The sequence below is a fragment of the Equus caballus genome, chromosome 12 (genome assembly GCF_041296265.1).
Source record: "Equus caballus isolate H_3958 breed thoroughbred chromosome 12, TB-T2T, whole genome shotgun sequence".
Taxonomy (NCBI): Eukaryota; Metazoa; Chordata; class Mammalia; order Perissodactyla; family Equidae; genus Equus; species Equus caballus.
Window position 1 is genome coordinate 43,707,065 of NC_091695.1, and position 19,229 is coordinate 43,726,293.

General features: G+C 53.5%; 1 protein-coding gene and 1 long non-coding RNA gene across 5 annotated transcripts in view; one reads left to right on the forward strand and one right to left on the reverse strand.

The window, feature by feature from the left end:
- The window catches only part of SPTBN2 (spectrin beta, non-erythrocytic 2), a 37,722-nt gene extending 19,506 nt beyond the window's left edge, over positions 1–18,216 (reverse strand). Inside the window, exons 1-10 of one of the 4 annotated variants that reach the window (XM_023654512.2) lie at positions 17,718–18,216; positions 10,896–11,074; positions 6,078–6,229; positions 5,456–5,629; positions 4,597–4,688; positions 4,365–4,445; positions 3,911–4,026; positions 1,802–1,914; positions 1,486–1,673; positions 113–230 (exon numbers count right to left, since the gene is read on the reverse strand). In XM_023654512.2, coding sequence (XP_023510280.1) covers positions 113–230; positions 1,486–1,673; positions 1,802–1,914; positions 3,911–4,026; positions 4,365–4,445; positions 4,597–4,688; positions 5,456–5,629; positions 6,078–6,229; positions 10,896–11,052 — 1,191 coding nt within the window. In that variant the 5' untranslated portion in view covers positions 11,053–11,074; positions 17,718–18,216. Of the gene's footprint in view, positions 1–112; positions 231–1,485; positions 1,674–1,801; positions 1,915–3,910; positions 4,027–4,364; positions 4,446–4,596; positions 4,689–5,455; positions 5,630–6,077; positions 6,230–8,389; positions 8,856–10,895; positions 11,075–11,557; positions 11,689–17,019; positions 17,205–17,717 lie in introns of those variants that run through there. The other 3 variants (XM_023654513.2, XM_023654509.2, XM_023654510.2) reach the window with 3 other exon arrangements.
- LOC111775980 (uncharacterized) lies at positions 10,116–11,773 on the forward strand. Its single transcript, XR_002811972.2, has 2 exons — positions 10,116–10,402; positions 11,508–11,773. It is a non-coding gene; the product is annotated as an uncharacterized lncRNA (long non-coding RNA).
- Positions 18,217–19,229: the final 1,013 nt, after the last annotated feature.

Here is a 19,229-nt window from a genome sequence, read left to right on the forward strand (position 1 = left end):
TCACGTCTGCACCAGGGAGGGGTGCGGGCAGCCGGACGAGTGTTCAAGTTGGGGCAGTGGGGGCCGGTGCTGAGGGTGGGACGTCTGTGGGACGGGAGGGGAGGCCGCGGACCTTGTTGATGTCGGAGATGAGCCGGCCCTCACGGGGCGTGTAGACCTTCTGGTTGTTGGCCCGTAGCTTGCTCTGGATGGTGAAGAGCAGCACTTCCAAGTTCCCTTTCTCTGTGAACCTGAGACAGGAGGCCGCGGGCGGAGGGGGGAAGTCAGAGGCAGAGGCCACTAGGGGCTCAGGGACTCTTTAGGTTTCAAAATGAAGGGTTCTGTGTTGCTCTCCTTCTCATAAAAGCAATACATGCTCTTTGGGTGAAAGCCGGAAAATACTGGCAAACCAAAATAACAGAATTTTAAAACAACTAAAACCACATAGAAATGACCACTGTCACCCTTTGGCAGGTGCATATGTCCTTCATTTTCGTTTTACCCAAATGAGATTGCCTCATAACCACAGCTTCCGTTTTAGAGCACTCACTCACTGTGAGCCAGGCCTGTCCTCAGGGCTTTACATGTATGAACTCGCTATCTATGGTTTCTTATTACCCCCACTTTCCAGATGAGAACACTGAGGCGCACAGAGGCCAAATAAGTTGCCCAAGGCTCACAGCTGTGAGGTGGCGGAGCCAGGATTTGAACTCAGCCACCCTGAGCCTCGTCACTGAGCCCTTTGCTCTCTGCTGCCCACAATCACTGTTTTGCAAACTGCTTCTTCACTGATTTTTCAAGAATATCTTTTCAGGTCAATAAATGTATTTCTTCGACATTATTTGCAGTGGCTGTCCCATGACTTATTTTTCTTTTGCAAAGGTCTGGCTTGTGAACATCTTTGAAGCCACCTCTCCATTCAAAGCCCAGAAGAGGACTTTCTGGGTCAAAGGGCACACCTCACATCATTCCTGGAATGTACAGGGACAGAGGTTTTCTGGATTAATATTAGTTTTGGAGCTGGAACATATTAACTCCCAAAGAGCTCAAAAACAGAAAAACACAGAAGTTTTAGCATATAGAATTGCTTAACAGCAACTCCACACTTGAAAACAGTTAATTGCTGTAATAGACAAATGCTAAGAACCTTTGCAACGTGCACATCACCAGCCACACTCCTGTGTGGACAGTTATAACCCGCCTGTCGGGCCCACTCCCTCCTGTCCCTAAGCTGGGATGGGGTTGCTGCGACACCCCAACCAGGAATCTTGTCTGAGTAGGCTGCACTGATTCCACACACCACAGCAATCATTTCCACAGCATGATTTTTTCTTAAAATGGATACTCATTTTTAAAATGTATTTTGGAACTGCTTCTGGCACTTTGAGCTGGGGGAAACGAGCCTCCACCGCATTTAGGCACTGCCAAATTTCCCTCCCAAAAGGCCGCCCTAATTTAGGCTTCCTCTTGGGTGAGCACAGGCATGCTATGGCCTGGGGCACCTACTTGGGCGGCTTCTCCACGGTGCGGTAGGAGTTGAATGACTGCAGCTGGTTCTGGACCCCGCTCAGGGAGTTGGCCAGCTGCCGGTCATTGAGGGTCACAATCGTTTGCTCGATCCACTGCAGCAGCTCTGAGGCCAGGGACTCGTATTTCTCCACAAGGCGCTCAGCCTCCATGGCGTGGTCCAGCACCTGCAGACAGCGACATGGGCGTCCTGGCCACGTGGTCCCTGGCCCAGTCCTGAAGCTCCATTCTGCCTCTGTTTTAGGGGAGTAAGACCCCTCTGGCCTTATGCCTCCCAGCCCATGGTGGGGAGTACCTTGCCAATTCTTTTGCCTTCCACAGCCAGGGCCTTCATCTTGGAGAAGTAGTGGTAGTAAGTAGCCACATAGGTAATGATGGATTTCTCATCTGGCTGATCCACATTCACATCTGAGAAAAAGGACCACTCAGGTCAGGCAGAGACTGGAAACCTGCCTCCCAGAAGTTCACCGGCAACTTGAATCGCTAACCCCAATCCTAGGGCCATGGCAGCGCCCCAAGGCTGACATCTTTCCAGCTCCCTTCAGAGCAAAATGACAAACTATTTGGACAAAAAGGGCACGAAAAAACTAACATTTATATCTTTAACTCCTAGAAACAAGCAGAGTACAAAATCCAGGAACACGAGAAGGCTTTTACCCAGTGTCCCCAGCGGAGAATAAAATTAGCTGTTTGGGGGAAGAAAGGCAAGAAAAGAAACAGCACTCCCATTTGGGGACAGATTGTGGACTTATGGGCTGGAAATACGTCTAAGAAGTCAGCCGAGGGAGGGACAGCAAGACGGAAGGTACAAAGGGAGCCTCCTGAACTGGGGATGTTCGAGAAATGGACCCTGTGAGCCCTGGCAGCGGGAACAGAGGTCAGTTCTCAGGGCTATCTCGGGGCACGGTCATGACTATTTCTGACCTCAGTCCCAGACCTCAGCTGTGGGCCCAAGGATATGAGGGTCCTTCAAGTGAAATCAGCTTCCACCACAAGGACTGAGGCTGACTATGACTTGAAATCCCTGGGGTTCTCTTTTTTTTTGAGGAAGATTAGTCCTGAGCTAACATCTGCTGCCAATCCTCCTCTTTTTGCTGAGGAAGACTGGCCCTGAGCTAAGATCCGTGCCCGTCTTCCTCTACTTTATATGTGAGACGGCTACCACAGCATGGCTTGCCAAGCGGTGCCATGTCCGCACCCGGGATCTGAACTGGCGAACCCCAGGCTACTGAGAAGTGGAAAGTGCGAACTTAACTGCTGCACCACCGGGCTGGCCCCCCGGGGGTTCTCTTAATTAGGCCAAATGGTATCGTAGCTAAAGAAGCCCTCTTGACCACCTCTGAAAACCCACAGGCAGCCAGGAACCACTGAAATCATCTCAGAAAGTTAAAGGACACTTAGCTGTACTTAAATGTTCCTTATCAAAGCTGTGCTTCTCAAATACTCTTCAAGGACCCTTGTACTTGGCCTACTTCCATCAATAGCTGGCTGTTGGCCATTCTGGACTAAGAGGGCAGAGGAGACGGGGCTACGGGTGGGATGGAAAACAGGAAGAAAATAACCAAGACCCAGATCTGCCCAGTGAGCTTAGTAAAGAGTGTTTCTCACAGAGCAGTCACTTGGCCCTCTCTCCTCCCCTCTTCTGGCTCTTCTCCCAGGGAGGTGGCTGAGGAAATAGGCTCTGGAGCCAGGCTGCCTGAATTTGAATCTCGGCTCCACCAGCTGTACGACCTTGGGAAAGTCACTTAACCTTTACTCGCCCCCAACCCCCTTTAATTGTGAGGATTAAAGAAATCAAAGCCTGCCAAGTGTAGTGCCAGGCACAAAATAAGAACCCAGAGGCCAGTACCAGTCTCATCAGCATTAAGATCAGAACTACAGGAGCCCACGGGCAGGGTCAGCTGACCAAAAGGCCAGTGCACAGGGAGACCTCAAGGTCACGTAGTTTAACTTAGAACCTTAGAATTTTAGAATCAGAAAGACCCTTAAAGACCACATAGACTCACCTTCTCATTTTTGAGATAAGGAAACTGAGCCACAGGGAGGCCAAGCAACTGGCTCTAAGTCACAGAGCTGCCCTGTGGTAGGGCTGGGATAGAACGACATCCCAGGACTCTTTCTGCCACAGGGCTGCCTTTCTTCCTACAGCTTTTTTTTTAATTGCGATATTATTTTCATCCCATAAAATTCACCTTTTGAAGTATACTATTCCGTGGTTTTTAGCATAGTCACAAGGTTGTGCGGCCATCACCACTATCTCATTCCAGAACATTTTCATCACCCCCAAATGAAACCTGCACCCGTTGGCAGTTACTCCCCCTTCTCCCCGCCCTCGCCCCTGGCACCCACTCATCTACCTTCTGTCTCTATCCCACTGCCTCTTTTTCACATAGCTCTGCCCCACCTTCAGGATCCAGCAGCTTCGTAAGTCCCAGCTCCTTCTCAGCCAGATTGAAAGCGTTCTGCAGATTGTAGTGAGCATTACACTTCCTCAGTGACTCAAAATCCAGAAGGTCTGGCCTGGGTGGGGAGGGAAGTTAGAAGGTATCAAAAGCATGTGAGATCCCAAAGAGGAAAAGTAAAGCCACCCCTATCTTTATCCCTAAGTCACCAACTCTATTTTGTCGAGAACTAGGCCGCTCAAGCCCACACCCACTGCTCCTGTCCCCTCGCTTCCTATTGCAAGCCCTGTGTGCAGGACGGCGCCCCCACATCCTGGCTCTTCTCCGAACGTTCATCCTTCATAAGTGCTGTGTAGCTTGTCTCACTGCTTTGTTTACACGTGTGCTTGCCCCTGGCTCCTTAACCCCTCCAGCAGTCCCGCCAGGCTAGCTAACCCCATCTTCTCGTCTTCTCACCGGTGTTTATGTACAATGGCGTTGAAGGCCAGCCCATCTCTCCAGCTGGTGGTGAAGTTGTGCACGTTGACGTTGGGATACCTATAGACAGGGACCAGGAAAAACAGAGAGTTGGGTCAAGTCCCAGTCCGCGACTCAAGGACGGATCCCCAGCTTGTGGAGCCCGTCCTTCCTTTACCGCATGGCCTCGGTGCATCCACCCTCCAAGGCCACGCTCCCTGGGCAGCCTCACCCTGCAGTCTTCATCTGGCACCACAGCAGCAGGGCATCCTTGGCTGACTTCTTCTCCTTGTTGTCTTCGGTTTCCACACTGATGTCTTGGATCTAAGAATGAAGGAAGGCCCTCACTCCCTGGACAGTTCTGAGATACACGGCAGGAAACCGCTCTTTAGACTCCTGTAATCGGGGTGCAGGGGCAGAGCCTGGGGACCTTTCATACAGGGCCAGTGACCCCAAAAATCAGGTCAAAGGGATCTGAGGCAGTAGAATGGGGTAGGAAGCCAGAAGAGTGGGAGCGCTTTGAAGCAAAGGATGCTGATTCCTCCAGGTGGGGAAGTGCAGGAGGATGAGGGAACATTCCCCGAGAGCTAGGTTTCAGACATGAAGCTGATGGAGCTCTGCTCAGGGCTGGAAGGAGCAGAGGAGGTTACACGTGGGGAGGAAGCGGGGCAATCAGGAGAGCTGTGATGGAATGAGGACAGTGGACTGGCTATGCTCTGTGCATAAGAAGTAGGGTGGCTGTTCTCTTGAGGAAGGTAGGAGAATTTGAAGAAGAGTGGGCCGACCAGACTGTGAATGCAGTTCTCAAACTCCCAGTGGTGAAGGACCAGTTTGTGACAGTTGTGGACCAACATGTGGTCCCACAGCGCAGGACCAGCACACAGATCAGGCCACAGGGAGTTTGCCAGAGAAGTTTGACAACATCCACACTGGTCTCCACCCCGCTTAATTGATCCGCAGCAACCACAAATTGCTACACAAGGTTCTAGACCCTCCATTCTGGTATCGATCTTGCCTTGGACCAGCAGTGGCTGTTTGAGGCGCAGCACCGGTGTGCAGCGCACACTCCGAGTAACGCTTTGCCGGGGTACCTGGAACCGAAGGATGATGGTCCAGACCAGCCCAAGGGTCAGCCGGTGGTTTCCGTCCACGATGTCATGGGAGCCCATATTTTCCAAGTGCACTTTCTGCTCCTTCAGGAACTGCAGGGCCTTGTCCACGTTCTCCAGGCAGTGGATCCGCATGCGGCCTTTGGTGGGCTTTGGCTGTGGGGGGACAGGGGACACAAAGGCATGGGACCGTGGGCCTCCTCCTTCCCTCCTAGCCTTCCCGGGGCCCTGCTTCGCACACCTTCCCCATGAGCTCCCTCGGGAGCACAGGGACAGCCCCAGGGCTGTGCCAGAGTTCATGGAGCCAAAGCTGCGGTTATAGATGAGGCTTGGAGCAGATTAAGATTCCCAAGGGAATTAATGGCACTCAGAGTGGGTGGGAAAAGAAATGTTTTCAATGGGGCCACTGTTCCTGTCTCCATGAGGCAGTGCTCCTATTTAATCCACATGGCAAAACTTCTCAAAATGAAACCATCCTCTGAGCAGAGGGCAGCCACTGCTTTCCGCTCTGTGGTGTCGCTCTTCTCTCTAAGGGCGACTCCTATGGCTTGTCCCCTTCACCGCTGTTTCTCAGGCTCCCTCCTCCCTCAGGACCACAGCTCACCAGTGTCTCTCCTGAGAGCACCTCGAGGAGCCTCAGGAGGTTCCGTCCATCCCGGAGGTCGCTGTACAGGTCCCCCACCCGGCACGTCACCCGGGCCAGGTGCGAGTTCACCCACTTGGTGAAAGTCTTCTTCTGCACAGCTTCTCGCTCATCTGTGGCAGCAACATGGGGTCATTTCTGTCCTTCATGAGCAGTGCCCCTGCTTCTAACCACCACTTGGTGGGGTTGGGGGGATGAGGGGGTGCCTGAGAGGCCGGAAGTCAGGTCCGGGGAGGAGGAGGGGAAGGAAAACGGCCAAGAGGAAACCCCATAACTTAAAAAGCTGGGAAATAAAGAAATTGGAATGAGCTCATAAGCAAGGTAAAAAACAAAAATGAGAGCTAGAAAACAGGTTTGAGAAGAAGGATGAAAGAAATTAGAAGCGCGGGACATGCAGGGAAGGGCTGCGATCTGGGATCAGGGCCCTGTCACGTAACAGGGGTGAAACGCTATTACTTCACCCGTCAGGGCCTCACTTTCCTCATCTGTCAAACGGGCACATTACTTTCTACTTCAGCAGGTCACTGTGGTGATTAAATGAGACAACGTGTGTAAGACGCCTGGCAGGAAGTGGCTCCTTGATGAGTTATGATTGTCCAGGCGTGAACTAACCCAAAGCAAAGAGCCAGAGGTGCTCAGGTCAAGCAGGAGGCATGGCTGTTCTCTTTGAGTGGTGGACAAAGGGGAGGGTGTGGACTGAAATTACAGCAGTGGCTCTTCCAAGGGGTCATTAGGAGGATGTGACGTGACAGAGGCCGCAGGCCTCCTCGGGCAGCTGGCTCTCCTGGGATCATTTTTTAAAGAAAAGATGGGTTCCTCTACTTGTGGGGTGGGTTCATTCAATGGGCTGCAAGGGGATCCATTCCCAGGACACCAACATTCCAACGCTAAGAAAAGAAACGAGACCTTGAAAGTTGGGAACAGGGAAAACAATAAGCCCAAGAAACACGGGGGGCGGGGAAGGCCAGGCAGAATTAGGCACCAATCTCAAAAAAAGTGGGGAAATGCCCTGCTGCCTGGTTCACAGGGGGAGCTACCGCTGAGGGGATGCTGGCAGGTCCCACAAAAAATTAAAATTAAAAATGTTATAAATGAGAAAGGGAGGGAGGAGGCTCAGGCCATTGGAAGCTGTTCCCCCGCAGAGGAGCCCAGGGCGAGGACCCCACCCAAGTGGCCGGGGCCTGAAGAGTCACTTTTTGTTTCCTTCTCAGCACCAGCATCTCCGAAACCGAAAAGACTCATCCCTTAATCTCACATTCCTGGGCACCTCACCCATAAAACCTGGCGACACACCCATGTCTATTCCTGTCTCTGCTGCCTCCAACCCCTATACCTGGGCCAAGCTCAGGGTCCTAACAACTGCACAGGACATCCCGCGAACCAAGGGTGCCTTTGGGCCTCCCTTCAGGGTCTACAGCCCGAGCTGGGATTGCCCAGATCATAGCGATTACTGGATCCAGGAGGCCTGCCCCAATGCCAGGCACACTAGGGTGAGGCCATTTTGGCACACAGGTACAATAAAAGGGGAGGGGTGGACATAGGGGCAGCTGGGGGGAACTGCACAAAGCCAAGCACCAGAGACAAAGTGTAGCTTCACACAGCATCCACAACTTCCACAGACACACACACACACAAAACACAGTGACTCTCAGAAATACACTGCAATATTGGTGCCGGATGAACACACGCCTGCTCAGAGATACACCTGAGCCTGTTGCACCAACTCCCCTTGACACACTCCGTTTCCACACACACTGTCTCCTCACACACAGTTAGACACCCACTCAGAAACCCAGGGCAACACAAACAAGCCCCGGGTGCCTCAGCCTCCTGGCTCGCTCCCCTCTCTCCTGCTCCAACTATGCAAGCAGGAGCTCCATCTCTGAACGCACCGACAGCGAGCTGCCTCAGTGAGACTGCGCAAAAGGCCTCATTAGCTGACACACATGCTGCTTTGCACAGCCTCGCCCGCTGCCTCCATGCTCATAGCATTCGCTGCAACACACACGTTCTGCCGCTCCCAGCGGGCCTGTGGTCACACCCACTCACGCTCTCTCACGGTCCCTTCCAGTGGGTCCAAGCTTTTCCCAATTCTGTCAGCATCCATATATTTTCTGGCCACTTGTAATTATTCCCCTTGCCCATTGTCTCCCAACACAAACGTCTGAGTCATAGAAAATGCTCCACTCCGTGTGTCCTTGGCTCTGGCTCCTCTCCCACGCCCCCAGGCCCCCTCCCTGGGCACAGCGCTTCCTTCTGCCCGCTGAGCTCACCTTGAAGCTGTTTGAAGCGTCCTTCCAGCACGCTGGCATACTGAGCGGGGTCGATGAAGGCAGCTGGTGAGAGCAGGAGGCCCCCGGGGTTCTGAGACCCTTCCACAGCCTCATAGTAAAACTCACCAGCCCCGTTCAGGCCGTGCCCGTGCACCCTGCTCACTCCGTTCACACTCATGGTGTCTGCTGCCTCTCAACGGCCCAGGTCCCAGAGTCCATGCTCTGCCCGCGCTGGGGCCGGGCAGCAAGGTTCTCCTCCCCCTGGAGCCTGGGATCCCAAGAGGCTGGGGTCCTGGGCGGGGGGTGGTTCAAGGCTGGTGGAAGTTTCAAGGAGTGGGAGAAAGGAGTTACAGGATGTCTGAGCTCCCAAGCTCCGGGACAAGTCAGCAGGGCACACCTGGCTGTGGTGAGAGGAGACAGAGGCAGCTCCAGACAAACAGGTCGGACAGTGGCGGGGGAGGGGTGGGGGGCGGAGCTCAGCCTGCTGGGGCAGGGCCAGGCCCTGTGGGGCAGAGGAGGGAACTGCAAGTGCCTTAGAGACCTGCCCATCAGGCCCCAAACTGCCTAAGAGTTCAGAAGACCAGAGAGAGGTCTCCCCAAAGGCAGTTCTACTTCCCGAAGGTTTGCAAGTATGACAAGGATGGCCCCTCTCTGGGTGACTCTGGGAGGTCCCGCTTCAGGACATGGGTTTTAATCTCCAGCTTGGAGAGCAGAGAAAGAAAAATCCTTGGAGAGGAAAAGCCAGCTCAGCACATGCCAAGCGTCGTGCTAGGTGTTTGCTTACGGTCCCTCACCTGTGAAATAGGTGGTGCCATCCTCCCCACCTGCTTGTCATCATCACCTCCAGTCTGGCCCCTTCCCTGCCACTGGGCCCACCAGGCCCTCCTCAGCCAGGCCACCCCAGGCCCCCAGTATACCCACTGCTGGGCACATCTGCCAGATTCCCTCCTACCTCTCTCTGGGCTTCAGCTCTCGTCACTTACAGCCTACTCTTGCCATCCACCATCTTTATTCATTCAGCATTTATTTGGCACCTACTGATGTGAGGCGCTGTGCAAGGCAAAACCCGTACAGCGAGGCCCCTTCAGGAGAGCCCAGTGTAGTGGTAGAGATAAACATCTAATGACAGCACGAGGTGGCACGTGTCGTGTATACAGACATCACAACGGTCCTGGGGATCACGTGTATGTACACACGGCCATCACAACAGTTCTGGAGGCTACACGCACCAAAACCAGGGTACCAGGGGCTCTTTTCCCCAAAGAGGTGCCATTCTCTATAACCCATGTCTTCCATTTTCTCTCATCTATAGAAATGCTGATGCGAGTATTTCACAAGCCAGCCTGAAGGCCCAGCCAGAAGGACAGAGAAGCCCAGGGGAAAATGATAAGGGACCCCCAGAGCTATGGGCACCATGAGGTGGTCCTCGGACTGGTGCTGGGCTGGCTGAAAAGAATTACCAGGAAAGCTTAAAAATGCTGATTTCTGGACCATATGTCCAAAGATTCTAATTCAGTGTGTCCAGGAAGGGGTTGGGAGCCTGTATTTGTAAAAATGTCCCTGAGTGATCCTGTAAAAAGTGTGGCTAGGTTTGGGAACCACCCTCCTCAGAGTCTCCCTTCTTCCAGGAGGCCACCCCACCCACCCTGGGAGCACCGCCTCTCAGGAGGGCGTAATTGTGACCTCTCCCACTGCGCTGGTCTGGGAGGCCGGCAGGTCAGTGAGAAAGACAAGGGTGGGATGGAGGAGGGAAGCCAGACGGGGTGGGTGGCCTTGGGGTGTGTGGGTGACTCAGCCCCACGCCATCCGCTGGTGGTGTCAGGTGGCAGCCCCACTCTTGTTGCCATGACAACTCCTCCCGGAACGCAGGGAGGCCCGGTCAGACGGGTTTGTTTGTGCTCAGAGGAGCAGAAGGGGAGAGCCCAGGCCGTAGGGGAGGGCAGGGGCCGAGGCAGGCAGAGAGCAAACCCAGGAGAATGGGCGGCTGCGGAGGGAACCTGCTTCAGGGAACAGGTAGATGAAATAATGGGACAGGTGGCAGGTGGAAGGAACAGGTGGGGAGGGAGAGGAGAGGATAATGGCCCTGGAGGGAGAACAGGTGTGAGAGATGACAGTGGGAATCCAGGAAGAACAAGGGGATGAAAGGTTAGGGACAGGCAGGCGGAAACAGAATAGCAAGAGGACAAGTGCCAAAGTGCTACAGAATGCGACTCAGGAACAGAAACCTGGAAGTCAGTAAGTGCAGAGGGAACCCAGCTGAGTCCGGGGTCAGCAAGGCTTCTCTCTGCTTAGCGGAAGGGAAGCTGGGGAAATGTTCTGGATTGCACAAAGTTTGCTCTTAAGGCTGGAGCTGGGGAGCCGGGGCTTGATAGGGGAATCTGGATTTCCCACTCTAGAGCAGCAGCTTAGAAAGAAATGTGGTCTTCCCATGAAGTTAAAGGACTCTTCACGACAAGCTTCTCCCCTCAGCCCCCTCAGCATACCCTCGGCTCTCCCCTGACCTCACCTGCCAGGGCCTTAATGCGAGACCTCTCAAAGAGGCGGGCCGAGCTGCTGTCATTGTCCCAGTCCGAGTCGGGCAGGTCCCAGCGGTTGTTGATATCGCTGTACTGGCCCTGGATCTCCAAGCTGTCGAAGTCTGTGGGTGACAGGGTGCTGCTCATGGTGGAGAATGGCCTCCCGCTCCTGCAAGGGGGAATGTGGCTGGTGAGGGGCATCTCAGGGCCACTGAGCCCACCACTCACCATGTCCTTCTATCCTCCTGCCTAGATCTCGGCTCTCCTGATGGCCAAAGGTTACGGTTGGGTTTTTTGGTCAATGGAAATCAGCTCCCCGTGGGAGAGGGAAAGCCATGGTGGGGAAGGAGGGGGACAGAAATACAACAGATGCACATGGAGTGAGGCAGGAAGGCAGCAGTGTCTCAGAGCGATGCAGTAGACAGAAAGGGCTCCAGGGCCTCAGGCCAGAGAGGGACAGCAGGCAGAGCAGGGGGGCTGGAAGTGGCGATGCCCATCAGCATGGTTCAGGATAGCAGTGGGTAAACCAGGGTGACGCAGGAGGCAGGCGTGGGACCCCCTGGGCAAGACTGAGTATAAACTGGAATTCTTTTATTCCCCAGTTCCACAAACTGTTCTGAGCCCCTCCTCCATACAAGACGGCCTCCCTTACCCTGTAGGCAATTTGAGATGAGAAGACCCAGATCCTGCTCTGGAGCAAAGATACATCTATGATACATCAGGAAGACTGCGATGCTCTGCTGAGTGAATGTGAGTGAAGTGCCTGGAGTTCAAAGGAGGACACACAACGCTTCTCTTCCCTTTGTTTCCTTTTGTTTGCTACAGGGAATACTTAATAGGTGCTCGATAAATGTCGGCTGTGAGGGCCCGCCCGGTGGCGTAGTGGTTAAGTTCGCGCTCCACTTCGGCGGCCCAGGGTTCATGGGTTCGGATCCCAGGTGCGGACCAACACACCGCTCACCAAGGCATGCTGTGGCGGTGTCCCACATACAAAATAGAGGAAGACAGGCACAAATGTTAGCTCAGCGACAATCTTCCTCAAGCAAAAAGAGGAAGATTGGCAACAGATATTAGCTCAGGGCCAATCTTCCTCATACACACACACAAAGTTGGCTGTGATATGGGTCCTCGCCATTTAAATGCATCACCTCATCCCAACCCGCTGTGGGGCAGGGTCCATCATCATCCCCATCTCATAGATGAGGAAGCTGTACTGTGAAAGTTAAGTCACCGTTTAAGATCACACAGTTGGAAGGAGCAAAGCTGGGTTTTGAAGCCAGGTTCTTTCTCTCGAGCTCTTAATCAGAACATTTACACGTTCCTCAAACTTTCTGGAGCTCTTCACACTCCCCAGGAAAGATCCGCACTCATGGCTCCCTTCTAGGGCCCAGGCTAGGGGTTAGGACCACGCATGCTCACAGCATTACTTACAACTCTATGTTATGCAAACAAACTCTGTCCTTCTCAAAACTAACAAATGAGCTTCAGATTAGCCGCTGGGGATTTTTAAAATACCTCTACTGTCCAAAGGTCTCGTGTAACTCAGCATTCAGCAGCCATTCAAGGGAATGGAGGGGGCTGGGTCTTTAACTTTATCGGAACCCCGAATTCTCCATTTCTCATTTTCCTAGTACCCCTCAAATAAAAGAGATTTACTTCTTAGCACTACTTCCTAGGATGGGGCTATGACCTTTGCAGTCTCTGGCTCTGGAAAGGAGGTACAGAGAGCCTCCCGTGTGGTTTTGGGGGAAGGAAAAAGGGATGGGTAGTGAGATGTAGGTGGGTAGGGAGGTGTGTTCTCATGGGCACACAAAGGCAGAACTTGGCTTCTGTCATTAACTTGTTCCATGAAGCTGAACCTGACCCACGAGAAGGCCAGGATTGTCTGCCCTCCTCTTTCTCCCAAAGAGAAAACAGACACAAGGATTTCCCTGCACTGATGAGGTGCGAGGGAGCTAAGATCTGAGGTTCCTAGATTTAGGCTCTCCATCCCCTAGAATAGGAAAGAGGACTTAATTTCCACTGGGCCTAGGACTCCTGTCTCATTTACAATCCATCATTTCCCCTAGTCCCCAAAAGATTCTTTGAATTTGCTCTGTAAATATTTACATAAAAATAAATTCTAGGGCAGAGTTGAATCACCCTGAGCAAAGGGCACTTTGGGCAAGGCGTGACCTGAACCAGAGTCACCGCTGGACAGGGAAGCAGCCCAAGCCCCAGGACCAGTTCTACTCCATTTCTGTCCACCCTTCAGATTAAGGCTCCCTTACCAGCAGCCATGCTCACACCAAGCTCTGGGATGGACATTTCCAGCACTCACACTCTCCCTGCACAGACCTCCCCACTAGAACTTCTAGATACAACGCCCCCTGACCTTGTTTCCATGACCACTTTCCTTTTATCAGGAGTCACAAACCTATGGAGCCTGGCCCCCAGGAGCGTGGCCAATAAGCTGTTTAAAAATAACTGCTTTTGGATTCCTTTAGGTGGGCCTGTGCCTTCCATTTCTCTACAAGCCCCACCATTCCCTTTTGTCTCCTCCCCAGCCACGTCACATATTTCTGTTACCTGCCTGGCCCCGAAGGCATCTGAGGTTTTCGAACCCTGCTTTATAACTTTGTACTCCACAAAGAGCAGAAACTTAAAGAAACAGATTTTCTGACTGTGTCTCCAAACTACTGTGTGTCCCTGGGGCCCCCATAAGCTGCATAAAACCTGAACGTGTGCCGCTTTGGCATCTTTTTGGTGATCCAACTTGGTTGTCCCACGGGACCTAGTGGGGCCCAGGCACAGGATCTAGACCTCCCAGCGAGGTCTGGCTGCTAGTGCCTCTCCTTGGATCCTATAATTTGGGGGAGAACGTATGAAGCTGGAACCTCCCCTTCTCCCAAATGAAAATTCAGCCACTTAAATGCTCCACTGACCAAATTATACATACTTTGTGCCCTGAGTTTCCAGGGATGCCTGACATCATACAGACAAGGAACGAAAATAGCACTGGTGTCTTGAGATCACAGAGCCCCACAGGACCACCAGGTTGGGACTCCAAGGAGTTTATTCCCACGGACTCGCACATGAACTGTGCTCTCTGGGGTTCTGAGGGCCTCTGAGCTTTGGTTTTCAAACATTTGGGTTCTGCAGCCCCATGAGCTTCTGGACAATATGCTGTGTTCTCCACATTCCCTGCGCCGTCTCCAGATTCCTGGAGTTTCCCACTTGAGTTTCTTTACATAGATCTGCTCTGGTTTCTCCTCACTATGACCCGGGTCTCCATGCTCACATTTCCTTAATTGGCCTGCCCCCCCACCCCCCAGCCCCAGGACCCCCTGTCTCTCTCTGTGCTGGAGAATCATCAATCTTATTCTCTGTGGATTCCTGAACTCTGGCAATAGGGCGGGCCAGCAGCTAATCCAGATTACCGTTTCACCAGCACCTTATTCTTAGCCACTGACCTCGAGGCCAGGCCCAAGGAGCTTACATTGGTCCTGCTAGAATAAAGCCAATCCTGCCAGCTGCAAGCCTGGGGTCCTGCTAGATTTTACGCCCAAGCGCCGCGGGATGCAGACTCTGTTCAGCCGCGTGCCGACCCTCAGGGGCAGCTGCCTCGCTTCCCCTTCCCACCGATTTAGCCAGCGTGTAAAGCTAGAAATCCTATCCCCTGGGCTAGAGCCTGTCATGTACCCTAATTCCTCCTCTCGCCACATCCTGTTCCTGATTAATTCTCTACCTCCCTCGGAGAGAGTTGATCATCCCCTCCTCTGTGCTCCCACAGCACTTCAGCAGGCAGCTATTAGCGCACTTATCACATTGTATTATAGTTACTTGTTTATGTGTCTCTCCGCCTGTTCCACTTTTAACCCATTAAGGACAAGGGCTGTGTCTTACTCCTGTTTGGGTTTTTCAAGCCCAGTACAATAGATATTCAATAAAGACATATTGAATGAATGGACCAGAATTCATTTTTTGGCCATCAAATTAACGTCTTTCTTAGGACTAGAGAAAAACTCAAGGAAAGAATGAAAATGGGATCGGAGAAGACCCTCTGCTCCTCAGCGGGAGGACTGTCTGGGTTGAGCTGTACAGGTCAGGACCAGAGAGTCTCAAACTTGCCTGAACCGCAGTTACCTGGAAGGCTGTTAAAACACAGCTCACTGGGCCCTGTCCCCCAGAGTCTCTGTTCAGTAGCTCTGGGGTGGGGCCAGGGAATTTGCATTTCTAAGCTGTTCCCAGATCATACTAAAGCTACGGGTCCGGGGACCACACTTTGAAGGCCACCATTGTACAAAGATGAGGAACAGTTAGAATTGATTAGAGGAGCGACAAGGAGTGAGAAGACACAAAGTTTCCAGGGTGAGTGTGCCCCGAAGTTAGCTGCTGGGTCTGCTCGGGCTCTATCCCAGACGGAACTCAAATACAACTTCCCCTCAGAAACCCCAAGACCCACAAAGAGCCAGAAGCCTCAGGGGATGAGAGAGGAAACTGAAGATGGAGCGGGCTCTCGATCTAACGAGACAAACAGAGCTGATGCGCCGGCACAGGCGAATCACAGATGTGTGGAAGGAGGACGTTATGGCTAGAGACACTATGGGGAGGCAGAGCTGAACAAATGACAGCAGGTTGAATAATAGATTAGAAAAAAAATGAGGACTTTGGCAAAGTAAAAATCTTATTTGACTCAAAGTATGAGTGGACCAGCGGAGAGATAAAGGAAAAAGAGATCACCAATAAACTCAGGGCTCCTAGGAAGAGAAAAGAAAGATGCACTCAGGGGAATAAGACATCCAAGAGGAGAAACGAAACCCAGACCCATTCTCCTCAAGGCTGTCCCCGATAAAGCACAGGAACTCTCCTCCAAAGAACTGAGGGACTGGGCTGAAGAGTGGGATTCAACTTTTGATTGATCTTCTCCTTTAGAATCCTCCACTCAGGGCAGAATAATTCAGACTAATTTTCACTCCCTTGCTACCCACCTCCCCCAGGTGTCTAACTGACGAGTTACATCACTTTCTCTAAGGGACAAATCTAAGATCCATATTAGCTTTGTCCTCCCTAATCCTTTGCTCCTCTGAATACGCCAAGAGGTTGCCCGGCATCTCAAGCGAAGACACATATTTGGAACTCACTCTGCCCCCTTCACCTTCAAGGAAAACTGGTTTGTGGATACCCTGCCCATGCCTGAACTGACCAGCTCTGGAGCGCTGGAACTGTGGCTGCTGCAGGAGGGGAGGAGGGCAGCTGAGAAACAGCCCACGGAGACGACATGTAGCAGGTTAGGACAGGGGCAAGAGTGCATCTCGTAGAAGCATGCAATGCCATGGGGTTAACAGAGTAAAGTCTTTCCAAGCCAGAGTGGACGGTAAATGCCAACTGTGGTGCTGGAGTTGGAATAATGCAGGAGGAGGCCTTGCCAGATAGTTCCTGTGCCAGGAGGTCTCCAAGCCCTCTGCATGTCCCAGCCACAGAAACGCCTTACAGCGAGGCTTCCTCACCACCCGAAGGGGCTTTATTCTCCCTCTGCCAGTGTTCTGGTCACCACAACCAATCGTATCCCCCTCTCACACCACACTGTGAATTTGCATAAAGGAGAGCGTGGAGCTAGCTACCGAAGAGGCGAGGAGAAGCCCACCCGGCTCCAGAAGAAGCCCCCAGCCAGCTCCCGAGAGGGAGCCGGGCGCTCGCAGACCCGGCCAGAGACCGCCGAGCGTGTCCGCAGCAGCTGGACCGGCGCCGGCCGGTCCGCCGAGGAGCCTCAGCTACGCGGACAGCCGGCGCTGTCAGACACGCTCCGAGCCCAGCCGACCCGATCCCTTCTCGCGTTTGTCAGCCTCAACTCTTCCAGACTCTTCTCTCGGCTCTGGAAAGGCCCACGTTTCCCAAGACTCGACCCCCCACCGCCCGCACACTGGTACCTGGGTGGCTGGCACATGACTCTCTCCATCCTGTCCCCAGGACCGGGCGGGAGCGAGGGCCAGGCGCCGCATCCTCCCTCCCCGGCTCCCCTGGCTGGCCCCGACCCCGACCCCGACCCCGACCCCGACCCAGCCGCCCGCACGCGCTGCACAAAGCACGCCGCCCCGCCGGCCCGGACAAAGCGTTCCCGGCGCCGGCACCTACCTCGGTGCGGAGCGCCGGCCCCGCAGGCGGGAGCGCGGCGAGCGGGGGCGCACCGGTGGTCGCTGCGCCCGCAGCCCTCCGCGAGGGGCGGTTGCGGGCGGCGGCGGGTGGCCCGGAGGCGGCGGGGCGCACAGCGGGCGGCGGGCGGGCGCTGTCACGGGGCGCGAGCTGCGCGGGGGGCGCGCGGGGCCGGCGGCGGCGGGGCGCGTGGCGGCGCGCGGGCGCGAGCGGCGGGACTGCGGCGCCGCGGATGGAGGACAATAGCCTCCCCCTGCCGCAGGCCGGCGGCTCCCGCGGGAGGCCCGGGACCATCTGGAGCCCGCGGCCCCGCGGGGCTCGGGGCGGGGCCCGAGTCACCCCCTCCCTGCCCGGCGCCATGGCAACCGCGGCCCCTCTCGGTTCTCCGCGCGGCTCCCGGGCCCGGGGTCGCTGACCTTCCCCGGGGCGAACGCGGAGGCGGCTTCGCTGCCGGCTCCCGACCGTCCCCCACCTTCCCTGTGGGTGTCCCCCAAACCCGCCTTCCGGTCCTCGCCGGCCCTGGGTCACCCCTGGGCCGTCTGGGTACCTCCCACAGCTTGCCCCCACAGCTTGCCGGGCTGGATCTCCGCAGTTTGAGTACCCCACCTTTGTCCCTACTCCGCTTCTCCTCCAAAATCTGTGTCCCCAGAAAGCGCAATCCTTCCTTTAATGGCACTCACCGCCCAGAAGGTTTCCAGTATCCAGCCTCTGTTTTCCTTTTCAAATTTTCCTCTTTGGGCACCTCCAGTCCATCTCCCTTTAAGCATTTCCTTCACGCATCCCTTCTCTCTCGCGTCCTCCTTCAGGCAGGTAGGCCGGCTCTCTTTCCCAAAGCATCTCCATGGTACATGTGGTGGAGATTCGCCTTCTGGCGGATCAGATTCTCGGAACAGTCATCGCTGCGGCTCTCGGCTCCTTCTCAGCTCCTCTCATTTATCAACCGGGAGAATTCCGGCCTACTCACTGTCTTAAGAGGGAGTGGGGGCGGGGATGGACATTTCTAGGCCTGGCACAGCTGGGTTTCTCCCTGCTTTAGTAGCATCTGAGTGGTCTAAGGTCTAAGGTCATTAACCAAGGTGAATTGCTATCTGTTAAGAGAGGAAAGAATTATGCCTAAATGATAGCAAAGTTATAGAGTGCCAGGTACGTGCTAAAAGTGCATGATTTCCTGTGACCCCCAGCCCTCACTCCAGCTCTAAGAGGTAGGTACTGTTCCTTCCAGACTGCCAGACTAAGCTTAGAGATGAACCATAGAGTGGGCTTTGTATACAGTAGTCTGAATCTAACCATTAGGCTATACTTCTCCTGAAGATGTGGGCCTATTTTTACCTGAGAAATGCCTGAAATGACCAAGTGAGGGCAATGTGAAGAATGAGCTTTGTGTGAATTATTGGGTTTAACGTTTTATTTATTTATGGGTAATCAAATTTTAGGATTTCGCTCCTTTCTGAAAAGGTATGCATACCGAAACTAATATATAAGTAATTGAAGTACTTTCCAGATATGATTTTGGCAAGGTGAAAGCGTTTGTGTTAAACCTATTTGGAAAGATTTTCAAGGTAAATAAAAAGTCCTGCTACTAGTCCTAACTAGTTGTGTCATCTCACCTACGTGGCCTCAGTTTTCCTGGTCTATGAAATGGGTTGGAAGAGGGAATGGGGGGTTGCACTAAACAGTGACCTTGAAGCTTTCTTCTAGCTCTAATAGTCTGATTCCATCACTAAACTGGAACAATGATTGTATCACCAAGCTGGAACTTGGCCTTCTAGGGTACACTCCACCATTAGCTGTGATCCAGACTATTTATTACTTACTCCTTAACATTCATTCCTTCAGGCAACGGAACCAAAGAAGTGAGGGCGTAAGCTGTAACTGTTCCCAGAGGGGGCAGTGAGTGTGTGCAGGGGGAAGGGAGCACCGAGGTGTGGACCCCAAGGAGACTTGGTTGGGGATGTTAAAGCTGGTGGGATGAGAAACAGCCAATTTGCTGCTGCTGTGCTGGTTATGGGAACCGAGGGTCTCACTCACCAACAGCCTATCGGATTTGTGATCCAATTAGCAGACAAGGATATTAGGTCTTATGATTAGCATAATAATAATATCTTTTGTATAGTGATTTCCCATTTTCAGCATTTCATGATCCTTTGAAAAGCCTCGTAAGGTAAACATTCTCAGTCTCATTTCATTGATGA